This window comes from Sminthopsis crassicaudata, chromosome 2 (assembly GCF_048593235.1).
Source record: "Sminthopsis crassicaudata isolate SCR6 chromosome 2, ASM4859323v1, whole genome shotgun sequence".
Lineage (NCBI taxonomy): Eukaryota > Metazoa > Chordata > Mammalia > Dasyuromorphia > Dasyuridae > Sminthopsis > Sminthopsis crassicaudata.
Window position 1 is genome coordinate 36,216,763 of NC_133618.1, and position 20,116 is coordinate 36,236,878.

A 20,116-nucleotide genomic window follows, 5' to 3' on the forward strand; every position below is an offset into this window, starting at 1 on the left:
AGTTTGGAGATGGGAAGGGATTGAAAAGAAATATTGTAAGTTGCATTTTGGACATGTTGAGTTTGAGATGTTGGTGGGTGATAGCTGGCAGACCTTTGGTGCAAGTGGCTAGATTTTGGTGGAGAGACTGAAAAGGGCTAGACATGTCAACTTGGAAGCCATCTGCATAGATATGACAATTGAACAAAAGAGATTAAGTGGAGATCATGAAGAGACAAGGACTCAGGATAGACTAGCTTTGGCAGACCATCATATTTAGTGGATGGGAGCAGTATGACTCTGGCAAAGGAGACTTGAGAAGAGATCTTCAGGTAGAAGGTCAAATAAAAAAAAGAAAAACTGGGAATAATTCAATTTGACTAGCACCTACAGTAACTGAACAATAGTGAGGAATAAAACTAATAGTTGAAAGCAGATTATGAAGCCTCTACCTAGAATGCCAACTTAATGAGTTTAAATTTTACTTCGCAAGGAATGTGAAAGGATTAAAGTTTCTTAGCTAACAAGTTAATTTGGGTTGCAGAAAAGCCTGTTTCGTGATCTCTCAAAATCACTAACCAAGGTTCTGCAATCATAACCAACCAATAGTTTCAGTACTTGGACAGCTCATTCACTTGTGCTTGGAGATCAAAACTCAACCACATCAATTTAGTGCTCTTCTGTATACTTATCATGGGTCTGAATCTCCTATTAGCCACTTTTTTGTTCTGTTGTTTACAATTCTTACTCTGCTGGGCAGCTCTGGCTTCTGGCATCCCCTGGCATTGATCTCTTCGCTCTGAGAGGGGTTCCCGCTCATACTGATTCTTTTTTCCCCTGTTAGATAGAGCCCTTCCTGGAGAATTGGGTAGTGCGCCTGCGTTGAAGTAGCTCCAGGACTACATTTTCCATGAGGCCCAGGGAGAAAAATCTTTCTGGACCACAAGGTAAACAATCCAGGCACGTGCAGCGACCATCCCCGTCCTCTTCTAGGTTGTCAGGAGCCCACTGGCTTCTGGGAGTCGTAGTTCAGCTTTCTATCTGCGCAAGCGTAGTGCTGTGTGTGCGGTTTAAAGGTTTCTGCTTTTCATCCTTGCTGGGTCTCCAGTGGTCCAGGTGAGTGTGAACGTGAATGTGCCTAATTCACATTAGAATTGTGAGAGGGCTCTATCTGACCGCGGACCCCTGGGTCTGCGGCTGGAGGGGAAGACGGAAAGGAAAAGCGGGAGGGGCAATATTGATAGAAGATATATTGACCCTCCTGCACAGTACAGTGGAGCCAGGACATGGGTTCAAATTCTGCCTCCCCTACCTAGCTCTGTCCCCTTACCGAGGCTTCAAACTCCTGGGATCCAGTTTCCTTTTCTTTAAAGAGATGGGGAGCTGTGAGCTCTTCCACCCAGCGTGCACTTGCCTCCCCCCTGCCTCCAGGTGCGGCACCACCTCCTCTCTCTCTTAAGGGTTTAAACTTGCCACTTCAAAGTTCGCCAGGATGATGATATTGCTGCTCTCGTTGTTGACAATGGCTCTGGAATGTGCAAAGCTGGCTTTGCAGGAGATGATGCCCCTCGGGCTGTGTTCCCTTCCATTGTTGGAACATCAGGGTGTGATGGTGGGCATGGGCCAGAAAGATGGCTATGTGGGGGATGAGGCCCAGAGTAAGAGAGGTATCCTGACCCTGAAGTATCCCATTGAACATGGTATTGTCACCAACTGGGATGACATGGAGAAGATCTGGCATCACACTTTCTACAATGAGCTCCGTGTGGCCCGTGAGGAGCACCCTGTGCTGCTCACAGTAGCTCCCCTGAACCCCAAAGCCAACAGAGAAAAGATGACTCAGATTATGTTTGAGACCTTCAACACCCCAGCCATGTACGTTGCCATCCAGGCTGTGCTGTCCCTGTATGCCTCTGGTCGTACTACTGGTATTGTGATGGACTCCGGTGATGGTGTGACCCACACTGTGCCCATCTATGAAGGTTATGCCCTTCCCCATGCCATCGTCCGTCTGGATCTGGCTGGCCATGATCTGACGGACTACCTCATGAAGATCCTGACTGAGAGAGGGTACAGCTTCACTACCACAGCTGAGAGGGAAATTGTATGTGACATCAAGGAGAAGCTGTGCTATGTCGCCCTAGACTTTGAACAGGAGATGGCCACTGCTGCATCTAGCTCCTCTCTGGAAAAGAGCTATGAGCTTCCTGATGGTCAGGTTATCACCATTGGCAACGAGAGATTCCAATGCCCAGAAGCTCTCTTCCAACCATCTTTCTTAGGTATGGAATCCTGTGGAATCCATGAAACTACCTTCAACTCCATCATGAAGTGTGATGTTGACATCCGTAAGGATCTGTATGCTAATACCGTATTGTCTGGTGGTACCACCATGTACCCAGGCATTGCTGACAGGATGCAGAAGGAGATTACAGCCTCGCCCCCAGCACAATGAAAATCAAGATCATTGCCCCACCTGAGCGCAAATACTCTGTCTGGATTGGAGGCTCCATCCTGGCCTCTCTTTCCACCTTCCAGCAGATGTGGATCAGCAAGCAGGAGTATGATGAATCTGGGCCCTCCATTGTCCACCGCAAATGCTTCTAAATGGACTGTTTGTTTTTTTGTTTTTGTTTTTGTTTTTTTTTGGTTGGTTTTTTTCAAAGGGTGTGACATGATAATTGCCCAAAAGAGATGAGATTGGCATGGCTTTATTTGTTTTTTTTTTTTTTTTTTTTTTTTTTTTTTTTTGGCGCTTGACTCAGGATTTAAAAACTGGACCGGTGAAGGTGATGAGCAGTCTAAGTATGTTGGAGGCAAACATCCCCAAAGTTCTACAGTGCGTCTTCAGGACTCTGATTGTACATGTTTGTGTTTTTTTTTTTTTTTTTTAAGTCATTCCAAATATTGTATAATGCATTGTTACAGAGTTACTTGCCTCTATGAAGGCTGTCCTGCTCTTACACACAGAGCAAAGGAGCTACTTAACAAATCCAGGCGGGGGGGGGGGGGGGGGGGGGAGGGGGGGGGAGGAGGGAAGGTACTAATATTGCTTTACATGTAAATTATGTAATCCTTTAAAACAAAACAAAAAAAAAAACTTTTTGTATCTTCCGCCTTAATACTTGTTCCTTTTTTTTTTAATTGTCAGAGCCATAAAAAAATGGCCCCCTAAATTCCCTCCCTGCCCCCAACATAGATGTGAATGCAGACTTTACAGTCTCCCGCTGAGTTTTGAGATTGGTGCCAGTACTTGGGGGAGGGGAGGAGCTTTACCTGTACATTGACTTAAGACCAGTTCAAATAAAAGTGCACACGTTAAAGAAAAAAAAAAAAAAAGAGATGGGGATTCAGCTCGGGGGGCTCTGGACCCTTTCCTTCTTTTCTTTCTTTTCTAAATTAAAATTTTATTTTTATTTTCAATTCATAAAAAGTACCCATCCTTTTTTGTTCTTAGGATTCCACCTTCTCACCTCCAAGGAAGAAAGAAAAACAATAACTACTGAAAGGAAATGCACCCCAACCACTCCCCCTAAGGTTAAAGTATGGTCTTGGGCTCCTCTGACCTTGCTTAGTTTAGATGGACCCAGTCAATGAAGCTTTTCCTTGGGGTCTGACGTCACTGCCACGCCCCTCCCAGCTCATCCTAGTCTTTTTAGGCTTCTGTAATACCCTTCCCCTACCTTATCTTCCTGTACAGAGACCACAGCTTGCCCAATCGATGGGCATCCCTAATATCCTGGCCTTAACTGCCACAATCAGGCATTGTGCCATTGATTAAGCACTTCCTGTATGCCAGGCATTGTGCCAACCTCCGGGGATACAGATGGAGATAAAAACAAAGAGCCCCTGCCTTCAAGGAGCTATTTGTTAGCTTGTATTTCTGATTCTGAAAAACAACCTAATCAAGTCCTTTGACCATGTTGTTGATTGGGGAATGGCTCTTATTCTTATAAATTTGAATTAGTTTCTTCTATCAAAGCTTCTTAAACTATAGGTTGTGATCCCAAATGTAACTGAATGTTATTTATCAGCAAATGTTATTTTATTTATCTATATACTAGTCACATAAAATTTCTCAGGTGAAAAAAGGTCACAAGTAGAAAAATCTGAAGAAGTTGTGCCTTCTGTATCTTAAAAATTAGATGTTTATGAAAAAAAAACCCAAAAAACAAAAAAACACTTGCTGCAGAGTCCCTCATTTACCTTCATCCTTTTTAGTTAAGTCGTGTCCACTTGAATGACATGGTATTTGAATGATATGTTTTGTGAGATGTTTGTCTATACCTGATTTTTTCATATTGCCTTCCAGTTTTCCCAACAGTTTTTCTTGAATATTGAGTTCTTACATTAATGACTAGGATCTTTGGTTTTGGAAAACACTAGGTTACTGTGTTTGTTTCTGCTTATTGTAAACCTGATCTGTTCTACTGATTTCTCTCTGTTTCTTAATCAGTACTAAATTGTTTTGATGATTACTGTTTGGAATATTGTTTGAGATCTGGTTCTGTTAGTCCTCTTCTTTCCCACTTCTTTTCTCATTATTTTCTTTGAGATTTGTTTTGTTTTTGTTTTTGTGAGGCATTTGGGCCTAAGTGACAAGTTAGTGTTAAGTGAGGCTGGATTTGAACTCAGGAACTCCTTACTCTAGTACTCTTTCCACTGTATCATATAGCTTCCTCTTTTTATTTCTTTAAATGAATTTTGTTGTTATTTTCCATAGTTGTATAAGGTAAATTTTTGGCAATGTGATTCATATGGCACTGAATAAGTAGGTTAATTTAGGTAATGTTGTCATTTTTGTTATATTGCCACTCATGTAGAATTAATATTTCTCCAATTATTTTGATCTCTATTAGAATACAGATTGTTTTGTGCTTGCATTCATATGATTCCAATCAGGCATGTTTCTTAAGTATTTAATACTTTCTGTAGTTGTTTTTAATGAAATATCTCTTTCTACCATTTCTTGGTGAATTTTGTTGGTAATGCACAGAAATAATCCTGATGATATAAATGAGTTTATTATATTGCCTTAAATTTTGGTGAAGTTAATTGTGTCAGTTTTTAAAATTAATTTTCTAGAATTCTCTATGTAAACTATCTTATCATCTGCAATTGTTTTATTTACAATTACCTATGATTATTCCTTCTTTTTTTAAAAAGGTGTATCCTTATAGCTAATACTTCTAGTATATATATATATATACATATATATATATATACATATATATATATATGTATATCTACACAGATATATGTATGTATATTTTTTTTTTGCTGAGGCAGTTGGGGTTAAGTGATTTGCCCAGGGTCACACAGCTAGGAAGTGTTAAGTATCTGAGACCAGATTTGAAATCAGGTCCTCCTGACTTCAGGGCTGGTGCTCTATCCACTGTGCCACCTAACTGCCACTTTCTAGTAGTATATTGAACAATATTGGTGACAATGGACATCCTTGCTTTATACCTGATATTATTGGAAAGGGTACTAGTTTAATCCCATTACAGATAATGTTGTCCTTTGGTTTTTGAAAAATACTATTTATAATTTTAGAAAAAGATCCACTGAGCCAGTCAATAAACATTTTATTGCCACTGGGGATTCAGATCAAGAAAAGAAATATAGTCCCTGCTTTCATGGCTGTCTTGACTGTTTCTTGTAGTGTTAAAAAGCCTATTCTTAATGGTCTTGAGCAGACAGACTTCTGAGAAATTCTCCCTGTACTGGTAAGAACCCATCTAAAAAAAGAAAAAAAAAACCCTAAGATTTCTTAATTGTTTAAGTCTCTGATTCAATTCTCCTTTATAGAAAGATGCAGTTTCTCTAGATGTTCTCTAGATTTTAACTCACCCAAGGCAGTTAGATACCCTCCTACTATTTCTTGACTTTCCCATTTTTGTATTGACCTTAAAAACTTATGTCTAGAGACTCTCTCTTTCATTCTGATCCTGGCTTTCTTTTGTCTTCTCTCCTCATAAAGATCTCAGGGATCACATCCAAGTGGTATGTGGCAAATTCCATCCTAATGGGCTTGGAAACTACAAAGCTGAATTTGTTTTCCTCCTGACTTTATTTTTGTCCTTCAGTTTTCAAGATTCTGCTCTTCCCAAAGAAAGAAAAATTAAGGAAAACGAAGGAATGATTTCTAGAACCTTAACGACTAGATCCCAGGTGAGTTAGAATTCCTCCCTCTCTCCCCTCTCTCCATCTTCTACTTTATCCCTTTTTAATTTAGGAATCAAGACTGTGTTGGCTACATAGAATTTCTTATGGTGCCTATAATGATGTTTATTTAGAATAGGGATGATTATTTATTATTAAAAGTTTGGTAGAAATTCATTTGAACCTGGAGGTTTTTTCCTTTTTTTTTTTTTTTTTTTTTGGTGGGAGTAAATTTCTTACTGTTGGGTTTTTCTGAGTGGTTTATTTAGGCTGTCTGTTTCCTGTTTCTTTTTTTTTTTTTAATTGTATTTACATTTTTTTAGTTCATTTCATTTATATTTTCAGTATTTTTGCAGTATAATTATGACTTTTTGATTAATTTTTATTACCTTTCCTTTTGTTATATATTCTGTTTTGAGTTTGTTAACTTTCTGTAAAGCAAGTTACAACCAGAAAAAGGTTATCTATAACAAAGATAATTTACTAATCATTTTTAATAATTGTTGTTTTATGATAATGTACCTTTGTTTAGTTTTTTAAAAGAAACATTTATTGGTTTTATTAACAAGATCAGTTTTTTTTTCCAGGTTTGCATCTGTTGCCTCATAGTTTCAAAGAATCTTCTTTTGTGATTGGTTTGAGTTTATTAATTTGTGAATTTTCTAGTTTTAAAACTGCACATTCAGTTCATTAGTTTTCTCATTTTCTCTTTTTTAATATATTCAGGGGTATGAGTTTCCTTGAATTTTTTTCTTGTTTCTATTACTTTGGTCACACTAATTATTTAGGATGATACTTTTTCAGTCTCTCTTTAAGCCTGCATTTTTTATTCATTTATTGATTACAATTCTGTTGCATCATTGTATACAAAGAATACAGTATCTGCTTTTTTGCATTTATTATGACTTCTTTATTATAAAGAACATAGTTTTTGTACAGGTCCTATGAGAGTTTGAGAAATAAATATATTCCTTATGATTCTCATTCACAACTCTCCATATCATCTAGCAATTTAGTTTCCCCAAATTTTTATTGCCAACTATATTTTTTCTTCCTTATTTGATAAAAAAAATCAACAACTTATGTATTGTTTTTAAAGGAGTAGTTTATTCCTTTTCATAACACAGCCATCCTTCCCACTTCAAATGCAGATACATTTTATCTTTTTGTGTAACAATCTTAATCTTAATGATTAACTGTGTCTCTATCCAACTCAAAAATCTTTAGTGGCTCCCAGTTGTTCCTTGTTGCTCTTAAGATAAAATATAAAATACCCAGCCTGGAACTTAAATTGCTTCATAGTTGGCTCTATTCTATTTTACATTCTTGTTTCAAAAAATTTCCTTCCTGTCACACTGACTTAGGGCTACCTGTATATGTCATTTCATCTTCCATTTCTGCCTTTGTCTTGGTGATCTCTCATATCCAGAGGATCACCTGCCTCCCCTCTGTCTCATAGCATACTTAAATTCTTTGACAATATTGTTTGTCAGTACACTTAACTACATGTAACCTAACTTTTCTAATATTCTGAATTGTTCTCATTCTGTCTTGAAATTATAATTTTTCTTATACTAATATATGTAAATGATTTATTCATTAAGAAGGAAGCTCCTCAAATGACTATTTGCTTTTGTCTTCACATTCTAGAAAGTAGAACAGTGCCTTACTCATATTGGGCATTTAATAAATTTGTTTTAAATTAAATCACTTCTTCTTGACCATATAAACACAAATCCCAGGATTCTGCTTTTTCCTAAGTGGTTTTTAAAATTATTTTTGTATAGCTAAGAGAAATGTGATTTAGGATTTCATTTTTATCTTTTCTTTTTAATTTTAGTAGCATATTTTGTGGCTATTGCACCTTCATTTCCAAATAAGAACTTTTCTCCTCCCCTATTCAGAAAACCATTTCTTGTTACAAAGAATAAAAAAGAAAGAAGAAAAGCATCTAAGGGCCAGGCAACAGGTCAGCTGAGCCTGGAAGTGTATACAGTGTTTTGCACCTATAGTTTCTCACTTCTGCAAATATAAGAGAAAGATGCATGTGCCCATTTTTGTGCCTTCTCAGCTCACCCTCAGTGACCTTTATCTCATGATTGGAGGCTTGGAGGACAGAATACTAAACTCCTTCCAAAGCTTTTCTTTATAGAAGGTTCACAAACTTCTTTCACCAGCAGCTGCTTAGTTTCCACTTCATAGAACAATATGCCCTCTGGTTCCTCAATTCTGTTCCCCCTGATTTTTAGTTTCTTTATTAGATTGTAAGCTTCTTGAAGACAAGAGCTGTCTTTTCTTATTTGTACCCTTAATGCTTAGCACAACGTCTGGCACTTAGTAGGTACACAAATAGTGTTTATTGAATTGAAGTGAATTCAATCGGATCACTTCTGTAGGGCCAAGTTTGATAATTATTGCACATACAGCATTCATCAGATCATAGGTTTGGAACTGGAGAGGATCTTAGAGGCATCAGGTCCAACCTTCTCACTTCAGAGATGAGGAAACAGGTGCAGAGAGGACCTGTCTTGTAAGGGTCTGAGGTGGCATTCACACTTCCCCTTGGAGCTCTCTGCCCTGGCTTCCACCTTACTGTCTAGAAAAAAATCAAAATCTTCCCATGCCAAAAATTTAACCTGTGCTGCCCTGGTGAAAACCAGGAATCAGCTCTGTTTACTGTGGTAGACATTATTCATATTGTTTTATTAGTCCTGGTTATTTAACTTATCATCAATTTGTGTAAGTCGTTTCTGAATGATTGGTTACATGACTTTTACCATGGTCACACACCTGATAAGAGTATGAGACAGGATTTGAATGCAGGTCTTGACTACAAATCCTGCATTCTATTACTCACTTGCCACCTAATTTCTTGGGTTATAATCTCTTTTATAAAATATAGAGTAGGATGGGGAGTGATGATGAACAAGATTGCCTTAAAAAGTTTTAAAAGCTTAGCAAAAAACTTTGCTAATTAAGCAAAATAGTTTGGGGAACATTTAAAGATTAAACTGGAAGAAAGACCAATGAGATGAGAAATGGAAAAGTGGTACAAAAATTTTTATAGCAAACATTTTTCACCATCGAGGGTATTGAAATCCCCATACTTCCATTGTAGTCCAAGATGTCCTTATGTGCTTGCTAGAAATGTCACTGAAGAGAATCAATACATGGAAAAGAAGCTTCATTAGACCAAATGAAAATAGAAATTTAAACTTAATTTTTTTTCAATTAATGTAAAAACAATTTTAACACTTTTTTCCAGATTTTGAGTTATAAATTCTAACAGAGGAAGTTTAAAAGAGGGGAAGATAAAAGTCTCTCTTGTCCATTCTTCACTTCTTAATAACAAATGCTCTCTAAATGAATGCTTATGTATTAAGTCTTCTGTCATCCCAGAAAAATAAAAAAAAAAAAATACAACCATGCACAATTTATACATTTTAATGAAGTTTGTTTGATATGGGGACCACTAGCTTGGTATTAGCCAAAAAGTAAAATGCTAAAAATATGGCTGCTGAATTCTTTTAGTGTTCCCACTAAAGAGAGGCATATTCTTTTCTAAGTCTCTAGAATGAATTCTATACCAAGGATCAGGGGAGCCATGTAAGAATCAAGGACTAAGGCAGAGGGTATAAGCAGTTTCTCTAGTGACATGGTCATTGGGGAGGTGGGTATATGTGCACTAATATTACACTCCATGAAACGTTTCCCCTTCCTTGTTGCCCTCTAGTACAGGTACAAGGGTCTGCCCCAAGGTCCTTGTAAACCTGAAAGTTGCTGATAATTGACTGCTTCTCTGTTCCATAGACCCAAGTCCTGTCCTCATACATTGTTTTATCCATAGCCCCAAGGGGAAATGATTAATTCTCTTCAATCAGTCAAGGCATATTTCCTTTCTGGAGTCATCCTGCTTTCATGGGATGATTAAGACACTTCATTCCTCCCAAATTAAGGACTTATCTACCTTTGATTGATTGATTCAGTAGAGAAGTGTGTGTTTATATATTCACTTAATTCCAGTGCCTTCCCTCTCTTAATGATTCCTTACTTATCCTATCTTTAGATCCCCCTTCTTTAGAATGAAGACAGGGACTTTTATATTCCCAGCACTTAGTATGGATCCTGACACACAGTAGGTTCTCAAAAAATATTTACTGACTGAAGAGGGAGAAGTAGAAAGCCCCACTCTTATACATAAATATGTGATTCACTGTCCTCTCAGAGTGAGAGGTGATTTGTAAAGTTGATTGAGCAATAAAGTAAGCTTTTCTCTGTCATCCTCAACCTAGTATAAAGTATGGTATTTAGGAAGTCCTAAAGAAATATTTGACATGAATACTCAAGACCCCTAAAGTTGCGAGAAGTCTTCCTTTTTCCCTTTTGATATCCTACGGTTCCTTGTGTTTTTCCTTTGAGAGTTGGTCCTGAGGTAAGCATGTTTTGATATTTAAGATACTGACCTTCCAAGATGTGACCATGGACTTCACTCAGGAGGAATGGAGGCTGTTGGGCCCTGCCCAGAAAGACCTGTTTAGGAGAGTGATGCTGGAGAACTATGAGAATTTTGCCTTCCTGGGTAAGGATACTGTTTTCTCCCTGGGTTATCATCTTTTGTGGGGTTGTCTTTGTGTTCTCATTTTCTATTGCCTGGGGAATTCCTAAGGGGCCTGGCTGATTTTTGATGTAATATTTCTCAGAATTCAGCATTTTCCCATTTATTTACCTATTAGTAGAACTTACTGTTTTCAAACCCAGTATGATCTCTGAACTGGAAAGAACAGAAACACTATGGATGCGAGAGCAAGAAGTTACATTTTCTTTTGAAGGTGAGTAATTGAAGAACAGAAAGATAGGGATTACTTTGAAGTAGCAGATTAATTGGTCAGAATCAACGGTGGACAGGAAACTCCTAAAAATGATCTCAGACTAATGGAGGAGTGTTGGAGCTGACCCATACAAGTCCAGTCCTGTGATCTCATGTGCATTCTCAAAAAAAGGGAAGGAGAGAAAGTTAGAGACAGAGACAGAGGTAGCAGGAAAGAGAAGAGAGGGAAAGGGAGAGATGAGAGAGATAGAGAGAGAGAGAAAGGGAGAGGGAAAAAAAAGGTGGGAGGTACCATTTCTTTGGTTTGATGTGGATGCTTCCTCTTATGATTCAAATTGCATCTTTTCCTTCTTACTATTTTTATTTTCTCTCTGTCTTGAGTCTTTAATCACCCTTTGTTATTGCTCTTAGAGATATATTTACCATCTAGTTAAAATAACAACAACAAAAAAAAAAAAAAAAGACATTTTTCTTGATCTTATTTCCTGTCTTATTTAGCTTGAAATTTCTTGTCAATTTTTTTCAATGGCAAATTTCAATCTCCACTCCCAAATTATCATCTACACTGTATCTCCATTTACTCTGATTTCTTTCCCTACTTGAAATGTTGTAATCTGTCATTGCTCTATGGAGAATAATTTACTGTTGCATGGAGCTCTATGATAGTTCTGCTAGTTTGCATATATATATATATATAGAACTTGATAACTTCCACTGTGCTTTTCCAACTTATAAAGTGAATCATGCAACTACTTTCCTATTTTACAGCAGAGGAAACTGAGCCTCAAGAGTTTGTCTTGTTCATGGTCACCCGGCTGGTTAGAATGATGATGGAGCTTCAGACTCAGGCTTCCTCTAAGTCATAGCTTTTCCCAAATACTTTCTCTCACATCTTCATCTTGTTCTACCTCTGCCACATTTCACATCTTGACACTTCTTAGGGAGGTTTCAGACTGGATTCTCAGTCTGGTTTATTTTAGAGAATTTGGAACTGAAAATAAAATAAAATTGAATTTTAAAAAAAGATATGAAATGAGTGCTATCTATAGAGATTAGGAGAACAAGTAAATCTAAGATAGTTACAATGAAGGAAGAATCAAAAAGACTTAGTAATGTTTTGTATATAGGGGAAGAAAGCTTAAAAGAAGACATCCCATGATCAGAAAGAGAGAGAGAGTGGAGAGGGAAGAATGCTATTTTGGGAAAAGATTATAAAGCTGTTATACCATGTGTGGGCTCTTGGCATTCCTACAGGCCTTGTCTGGAATGCACTGTCTTGTCAGTTCTGCTTCTCAGAATTCCTGTGTTCTTTCAAAGATCAGAAATTACTCTCTCCATGAAATTTTCCTCAGTTATTCAGTTATCCAAGTTTTCTCCTCCTTAAATTATCTTATATTTATTTATCTGTGTACATATATTATATTCTCCCTAGTAGAATGTTAGTGCTTTGTACATAGTAAATAAATTATTTTAAGAGTTTAAGAGAATTAAATTTGTAAATCCACATCTGTTGTCCTGTACATTCACTGGTCCACTACTTCCATAATTGCACATAATAATAGGGTATTTCCTTTTGACTATTATCCTTAATATTTCTAAAACCACAATCACTATCTTTTTTCAAAATAGCATAGTTTTTCTTTCTTTCTTTCTTTCTTTCTTTTTTTTTTTTGTGAATTCAATGGGGTATCCATAATTCCTTCACATTATAGTTGATTGTTGATGTTTAATATCAGAATTTTACCTTTATCTCTAATGCATTTAAATTCCTTAAATTGAGCTTAAGGTTCTACCCTGTTAAGATATCTTGGAATCCTAACTTTCATCTATCATGTTAGATACTCCTCCTAACTTCATGTTATCTTCATTTGAGAAACATTTTATTTATGCTTTCATAATGGCATTGGTTAAAATGTTACGGATTTATTCTAAGACAGTTCATTAGAAAACATTCTCCATGTTGATATTAAAATATCAATGACTTCTCTTTGTGTCCAATTCCAAGTCTACCTTACTGTATTTAATTGTTATTTCTCTTTGTTCACACAGGTGGAATGAGAATAGCAGGAACCAATTCTTACTGTTAGTCCAAATTAAACTTTTTGTCAACTAAAATCCCCAGTGTTTAAACAGGATCTATTATCTAGTCAAGTTTCTCCAATCCTATAGTTAGTTATTCAGCTAATGTGCTAATTGCAGGAATTAAATTTCTGCTGATTAAATTGCATATTGTTCATTCCTGTCCATTCTTCTATCTTGTGTTTTTTTTTTTCTAAATTCTGATTTGTTCATTTACTATTTAGTTATGTCACATACTTCTGTTATCAGCAGTATTGGGAAGAGCGCCCCCTTTAATTTCATCAAAACTGTTTATAAATGTATTGAATAGGGTAGGACCAGTTCAAAGATATAAAACTAGTGAATATTCTCCAGGATGACAACTCCTTATTCAATACTCTTTTGGGATAAGGTTACTTAAGCTTTTATAAATCCACTGACATATACTTTCCAATTTGCATTTCTTCATCTTATTGATAAAGACAAAAGTCTTGGTCAATAAGTGGATTCAAGATGACAGAATAAAGGCGAGGACTCAGCTGAGCTCTCACTCAAACCCCTCCAAATACCTTTAAATAATGACTCTATACAGATTCTAGAACTGCTGAACACATAATATGGTGAAGCAAAACAATTTTCCAGTTCAGGACAGCTTGGAGGGTCAGGTGTGGATGTTGTTGCACCAGGATAGGAGTGGAGCACAGTTCACTGTGGGCCATGCCAGTATAGCCCTAATCCCCAATAAATCAGGAACAGGCCTCTAGGACTGGAGGTAGGACTTGGTGACAGCTTTTGGAGCTTTCAGGCTGCTGACAGTAAGGTGGTCAAACAACTGGTCAGAAGGAAATTACAGGGGTCTCTTTGCTAGTACTGAGGCAGGACACTGTTGCTTTGTCCAGACCAAATCTGGGTTGCAGTCCAGGATGAAGAGGAGCACTAGCACAGCAGAGCTTGCAGCCACAATGGAACAAAACTCTCCAGAATAGAGTGCTTGTGGTCACTCAAATACCAGATGCTGAGCTAGGAAATAGTAGAAACTCCTCTTCTTAGATCATACCACCTTGGAAGAACTGAAAACTTAATGGTTCCTTGGAGTATCTATGAAAACAGCTGCACAAACCCCCTAAAGCTTGAGACAGTGCACCATTAACCCTAGAAGCAAAACTCTACTTTAAAAAGAGTTAAAAGTCAAATAATAGATTAGAAAAATGAGCAAATAATAGAAAAAAAGATTCTGATAATAGAAAAGTACTATGGTGACAAAGAAGATGAAAATACACTCAGAAAATATTAAAGTCAAAGGTCCAATTCACAAAATTTCCAAGAAAAACATGAATTGGTCTCAGGCCATGAAAAACCTCAAAAATGATTTTGAAGTGGAAAAAAACTGGAAAGAGAAAGGAGAGTGATGCAAGAAAATCATGAAAAACAAGTCAACAGTTGGTAAGGGAGACACTAAAAATACTTAAGAAAATAATACCTTAAAAAACAAATTAGGCCAAATGTTAAAGGAAGAATAAAAAGCTGATGAGGAGAAGGATGCATTAAAAGCAGAACTGGCCAACTGAAAAGAGATACAGAAATTCACTGAAGAAAAAAACTAAAGAGTAAAACTGACCACATTGAGAGGAAAATGCACTGAAGAAAGCAACTCTTTTTCAAGGTAGAATTGAACTAATGAAACAGAAGGTATAAAAGTACATTGAAGAAAATAATTCCTTAAAGATTAGAATTGAGCAAATGGAAGCTAGAAATCAAGAAACAATAAAACAAAACCAAAAGGATGAAAAAAAGATTGAAGACAACATAAAATGTCATTGGACAAACAACTGAAACTGGAAAATAGATACAAGAGAGATAATTTTAAAATTATTGGATTAATTCTGGGAAATGGAAGTCCTCCACTATTGTTTTGCTCAGAGGGAGCCAGGTAAAAATGGGGTCATGATTGAGTTGTGGCCATGAAGGAGTGAGTGAACCTTACTCTAATCAGTGTTGGGGTGATATACATACTTAATTGTATTTAGAAATCTATCTTACCCTACAGGACAGTAGAAAGAGCAGACAAGATAATAGGGTGGGGGGGGGGATAAGGGTTGTCAAAAGCAAACCACTTGAGGGGGGACAGGGTGAGAGAGAGTGGAATAAATGGGAAATAAAATTAGCAAGATTAATTGTGAGAAAAAATTGAAGGAAGTTTCTCTGACAAAGTATTTCTCAAACATATAGAGAACTTGTCACATTTATAAAAATGAGAGCCATTCCCTAAGTGATAAGTGATCAGAAGATTTTAGTTGAAGTAATCTTATTTATCTGTAGCCAAATGAAAAAGTCTTAATTCACAAGTGATTGGATAAATGAAAATGCAAAAAAAATTTTTTTAAATACTTCTACATACATGTTAGATTGGCTAATAGGACAGAAAAGGACAATGACAAGTGTTGGGGGTAATGTGGCAAAAATGAGACTGTTCATGGAGTGATGAGCTGATTCAACTGAACAATTTGGAATTATGCCCAACGGGTTATAAGCCCATACATATCCTTTGATCTAACAATATCACTATTAGATTTGTATTCCAAAAGGGATTAAAAAAAGAAAAAAGGACACAAAATATTTATAACAGCTTTTTGGGGGACAAAGAATTGGAAATTGAGTGGATCATCTACTGGGGAAGGGCTGAATACATTATGGTATGTGATTATGATGGAATACTGTTGTACTATAAGAAGTAATGAGCAGGATACTCTCAGAAGAATCTGGAAGATGTAATGGGAAATGTATTGTGTACAAAGTAACAGCAATATTATAAGATGATCAGCTGTGAATGACATAACTGTTCTCAGCAATACAATGATCTAAGAAAAGTTGAGCAGCTTAAAATGAAAAATGCAATCCATACCCAGAGAAAGAACTGATGATGTCTAAATGCAGATTTAAATATACATTTTAATCTTTCTTTATTTTTCTTGAGGGTTGGGTTTTTGTTTTTGTTTTTTGGTCTGTTATCTTTCACAACATGATAGTTACAGAAATGTTGTGAATAAGACTATACATGTATACTCTATAATTAATTGCTTGCATTCTCAGTAGGGTTGGGTGGGAATGAAGAAAGGGAGAGAATCTGGAACTCAGAGTTTTAAAAAATGAATGTTAAAAATTGTTTTTAATATAACTGAGAAAAAGAAAAATAATAAACAAGTTTTAAAAGATTCTTTGCCAGAAAGGTTATTAAGGACTAGATATCTAAATCTGTAGTATTCTCTTGTCCCTTAATCCAGATATCTGATAAGTAAAGGAAAGGAGATTGCTTTTACACAATCTCTTTTTATGGAATTCATACTTAGAGATCAATACTCTAAGAACTTACAATAAATGTGTATGTTCATGAATTTTGCTAGATGTTTTGTTCAGTCCTTTCATTCTGTAATTTCCAGAATCTATTTTCCCTTTCTGGTCATTCTGACTTTTTCCAAAGAATTGTCTAAGAATTGCTACTTTGATGACATCTACAAATGTTTTCAATACCCTAGAATTTATTAAATTTTGAACACCTAATTTTATTGTTGTATCTTTACCTATTAATATTTCTTCACATCATCATTCTCTTTGAAGAGAAGACATGATCTCGAATATATCATTTTGATTTCTTCTAGCACAGGAAATAAAAGGTAATGATACTTTTTTGTTGATTTCAGATTCCTTTATTCAGAAGACAAGATGTGAAACTAAGAAGTCAATTCCAAAGCAGGGTGTCTTTATAAGAGGATCTTCCAAAAAAAGAATTACAGAGAATGGTCCCTGGGATTCCACATTGGGAGAAGCATGGGATAATGATGTCTGGTTAGAGAGGCAAAGAGGAAAACAGGAAAAGCAATCTAGGCAGGTGGCAATAACTCATAAATGGAATATATTTGGTAGATGGCATGTTTTGGGGGCAGTTCATCTTGAAAACCAGAGAGTTCCTATAAGAGAAAGTCTCCCTAAGTCTAATAGAGTTGGAAAGAGTTTCAAACAGTTTTCAGATCTTATTAAACATAATAGAACTGCCTTCAGGAAAAAACTTCATAAGCATAGTAAATACAGAAAGCCTTCTAGTTATCAGTCAAAAGTTATTCATTACCACAGAACAAATACTCATAGTAATAAGTGTAATGAATCTGGAAAACCTTTCACAAATATCTCATGCTTTACTATACATCGAAGCAATCATATAAAAGAAAAAATATATAGGTGTAATGAATGTAGGGAAAAGTTCAACCAGAAAGGAAACCTTAATGCTCATATAGAAACTCACATTGGAGAGAAACACTTTGAATGTAATGCATGTGGAAGAGGGTTCAGATACCATTCATATCTTGTACAGCATCAAATAATCCACACTGGAGAGAAACCCTATATATGTAATCAGTGTGGAAAAGCATTCAACCGAAAAGGAAGCTTAAGTAGACATAAAATGACTCATACTGGAGAGAAGCACTTTGAATGTAACGAATGTGGAGACAGGTTCAGATATAGATCATTTCTTATGCAACACCAGAAAATTCATACTGGTAAGGCACCCTATAAATGCAATGAATGTAGAAAAACCTTTAGCCAGAGGCAAAGCCTTAATTTACATGAAATAATTCATCCTGGTGAGAAACTATTTAAATGCAGTGAATGTAGAAAAACCTTTATCCTGAAGGGAGATCTTATTAAACATATGAGAATTCATACTGGAGAAAAACCCTATAAATGTGGTGAATGTGAAAAAACCTTCAGCCTGAAGGGATGCCTTAGGGCACATAAGAGAATTCACACTGGAGAGAAACCTTATAAATGTAATGAATGTGGGAAAGCCTTCAGGCAGGGGGGAGGTCTTAGTGCACATAAGAGAATTTATACTGGAGAGAAACCTTTTAAATGTAATGAATGTGGAAAAGCCTTTAGCCAGAAGGGAAACCTTAAAACACATAAGAGAGTTCATATGAGTGAAACACTCTTCGAAAAGAATGAATGTGGAAAAGTCTTCAACAGAAAGGGAAACCTAAATAAAAGTAAGATAACCCATACTGGAGAGAAACCCTTTGCTTGTAAGGAATGTGATAAAAGCTTCAAGTACAGCATATTCCTAGTAGAACATCAGAGAGTTCATACTGATGAAACTCCCTATAAATGTAATGAATGTGGGAAAACCTTCAATCAGAAGAGACGTCTTAGGACACATCAAACAATTCATCATAATGAGAAACTCTTTAATGCAATGAATGTGGAAAAGCCTTTAGCATGAAGGGAGATCTTAATAAACACATTAGAATTCGTACTGGAGAGAAATCATATAAATGTAATGAATGTAAAAAAGCCTTCAGTCAGAGAGGAGGACTTTATACACATAAAATAATTCATACTGGAGAAAAACCCTACACATGTAATGAATGTGGCAAAACCTTCAGGCAGAGGGGAGGCCTCACTGCTCATAAGAGAATTCATACAGGAGAGAAACCCTTTCAATGTAATGAATGTGGAAAAGCCTTCAGCCAGAAGGGAAATCTTAAAACTCATAAGAGAATCCATATAAATGGTTTGCCTTTTGAATTTAATAAATGTGAAGAAAGTATTTGTCAATAATCCATGCCTAATTACATCAGATAATTTTTGCTCAAGAAAAACACTTTTAGTGTAATGCCTGCAAGAAAGCTTTCAGTCAGAGGATATTCCTTAATGAACACAGGATAATTCCTATGGAAGTAGTGTGTAGAGTAGAAAATTTTTTAAATGAGATGGAAACTTTATACAATATTAGGGAATTGTTATTGTAGAAAAAAAACCTTTTGAATATACTGAAGGTAGAAGATCCCAAAGTCCATACTTTATTGCACATAAAATTCATGGTGGAGAAAACTATTGACTATCAAAATGAATATTTACCCCAGCTCACCATGAAGCAAAAGATCCATACTAAAGAAAAAGCTAAAATTTCAGGATAATATACTATAGGAAAGTTGTCAACTGAAGTATTAATTTGAAGCATCAGGAAAGATTTTATTTACCAATTAATTTGAGTTTTTAGTACCATACAAATGAAACAACCAAAGGATTATTTAATAGAATTAACTAGAAAAAAAACAATAAAATTCATTTTTATTAGAGGGAATAAAGTCAAGAATTTCAGGATAAACAATGAAAAGATATGAGAATGGAAGAGGCTTAGCAAAGTGAGATCGCAAATGAATAATACAAAATATTTCTCAATTGTCTAATACTGGTTAAAAATAGACTAAAAAGTGGAGATTTCGTATACAGCTTTCACATCTGATAAACGCAGAGGCAAGCTACTAGAATAAGAGACTTAATATTTGACAAAAAACTAATGAGAAAATTGGACAGCAATATGGAAGAAATTAGATTTAGAACACTACCTCACAAGTTATAAAAAGATAAGTTTCAAATAGGTACAAGATTTAGTATATAAATTATAAATAAAAGAAAGACAAAATATAAAAAAAATTACTTATATCTATGCATAAGAAAAAAGTTAACAATCAAATATGGAATAGAGAATCACAGAAGATGAAATAGAAATTTCTGATTTCCTAAAAAAAAAAAAATTTTTTTGCACAAATAAATCCAACAAAGTTAAGATTGAAAGGGAAAGGGGGAGGGTGAAAAAGCCAAATTTTTGCATATAGTTTCTCTAAGATCTCATTTTCAAAATCTAAGATACTGATCACTTATAAGAATAGGAGCTGTTTCCTAATTGATAAATAATCTAAAGATATGAACAGGCATTTCTCAGAGGAAGACATCCAAGCTACCTATTGCCAATTGAAAACAAAATGCTCCAAATCCACTTCTAATTAGAGAAATGCAAATTGAAGCAATTTGAAGATTCTATTTCATGCCCCATCAGAGCAGCAAAGATGACAAAAAATGGAAAGGATAAAAATTGGAGGGATTCTAAGAAAACAATATTAATACAATGTTGATAGACCTATGAATAGATATAACTACTTGGAATGGAAAGCAAATTTTAATTTATACACAAGATGTTACAAAACAGTATGTACCCTTTTATACAGCTATGCCATGTTAGACTTGTATGGA

The 20,116-nt window shown here is 35.7% G+C and overlaps 1 protein-coding gene and 1 pseudogene across 1 annotated transcript; both read left to right on the forward strand.

Moving 5' to 3' along the window:
• The first annotated feature begins 1,018 nt into the window (after positions 1–1,018).
• LOC141554152 (uncharacterized) lies at positions 1,019–18,423 on the forward strand. Its single transcript, XM_074285751.1, has 4 exons — positions 1,019–1,095; positions 6,069–6,153; positions 10,600–10,723; positions 16,729–18,423. Exons 2-4 carry the CDS (start codon positions 6,121–6,123, stop codon positions 18,300–18,302), a joined length of 1,731 nt encoding a protein of 576 aa, XP_074141852.1. The 5' UTR covers positions 1,019–1,095; positions 6,069–6,120; the 3' UTR covers positions 18,303–18,423.
• On the forward strand, positions 1,354–2,629 carry LOC141554153 (actin, cytoplasmic 2-like; annotated as a pseudogene).
• Positions 18,424–20,116: the final 1,693 nt, after the last annotated feature.

Bases quoted from the DNA above. Each gene is read 5' to 3' on its own strand.
- LOC141554152 (XM_074285751.1), top strand. From the start codon at position 6,121: ATGATTTCTAGAACCTTAACGACTAGATCCCAG. The intron at 6,154-10,599 runs GTGAGTTAGAAT...TTGATATTTAAG, and splicing joins CCTTAACGACTAGATCCCAG to ATACTGACCTTCCAAGATGT. The intron at 10,724-16,728 runs GTAAGGATACTG...TGTTGATTTCAG, and splicing joins TGAGAATTTTGCCTTCCTGG to ATTCCTTTATTCAGAAGACA.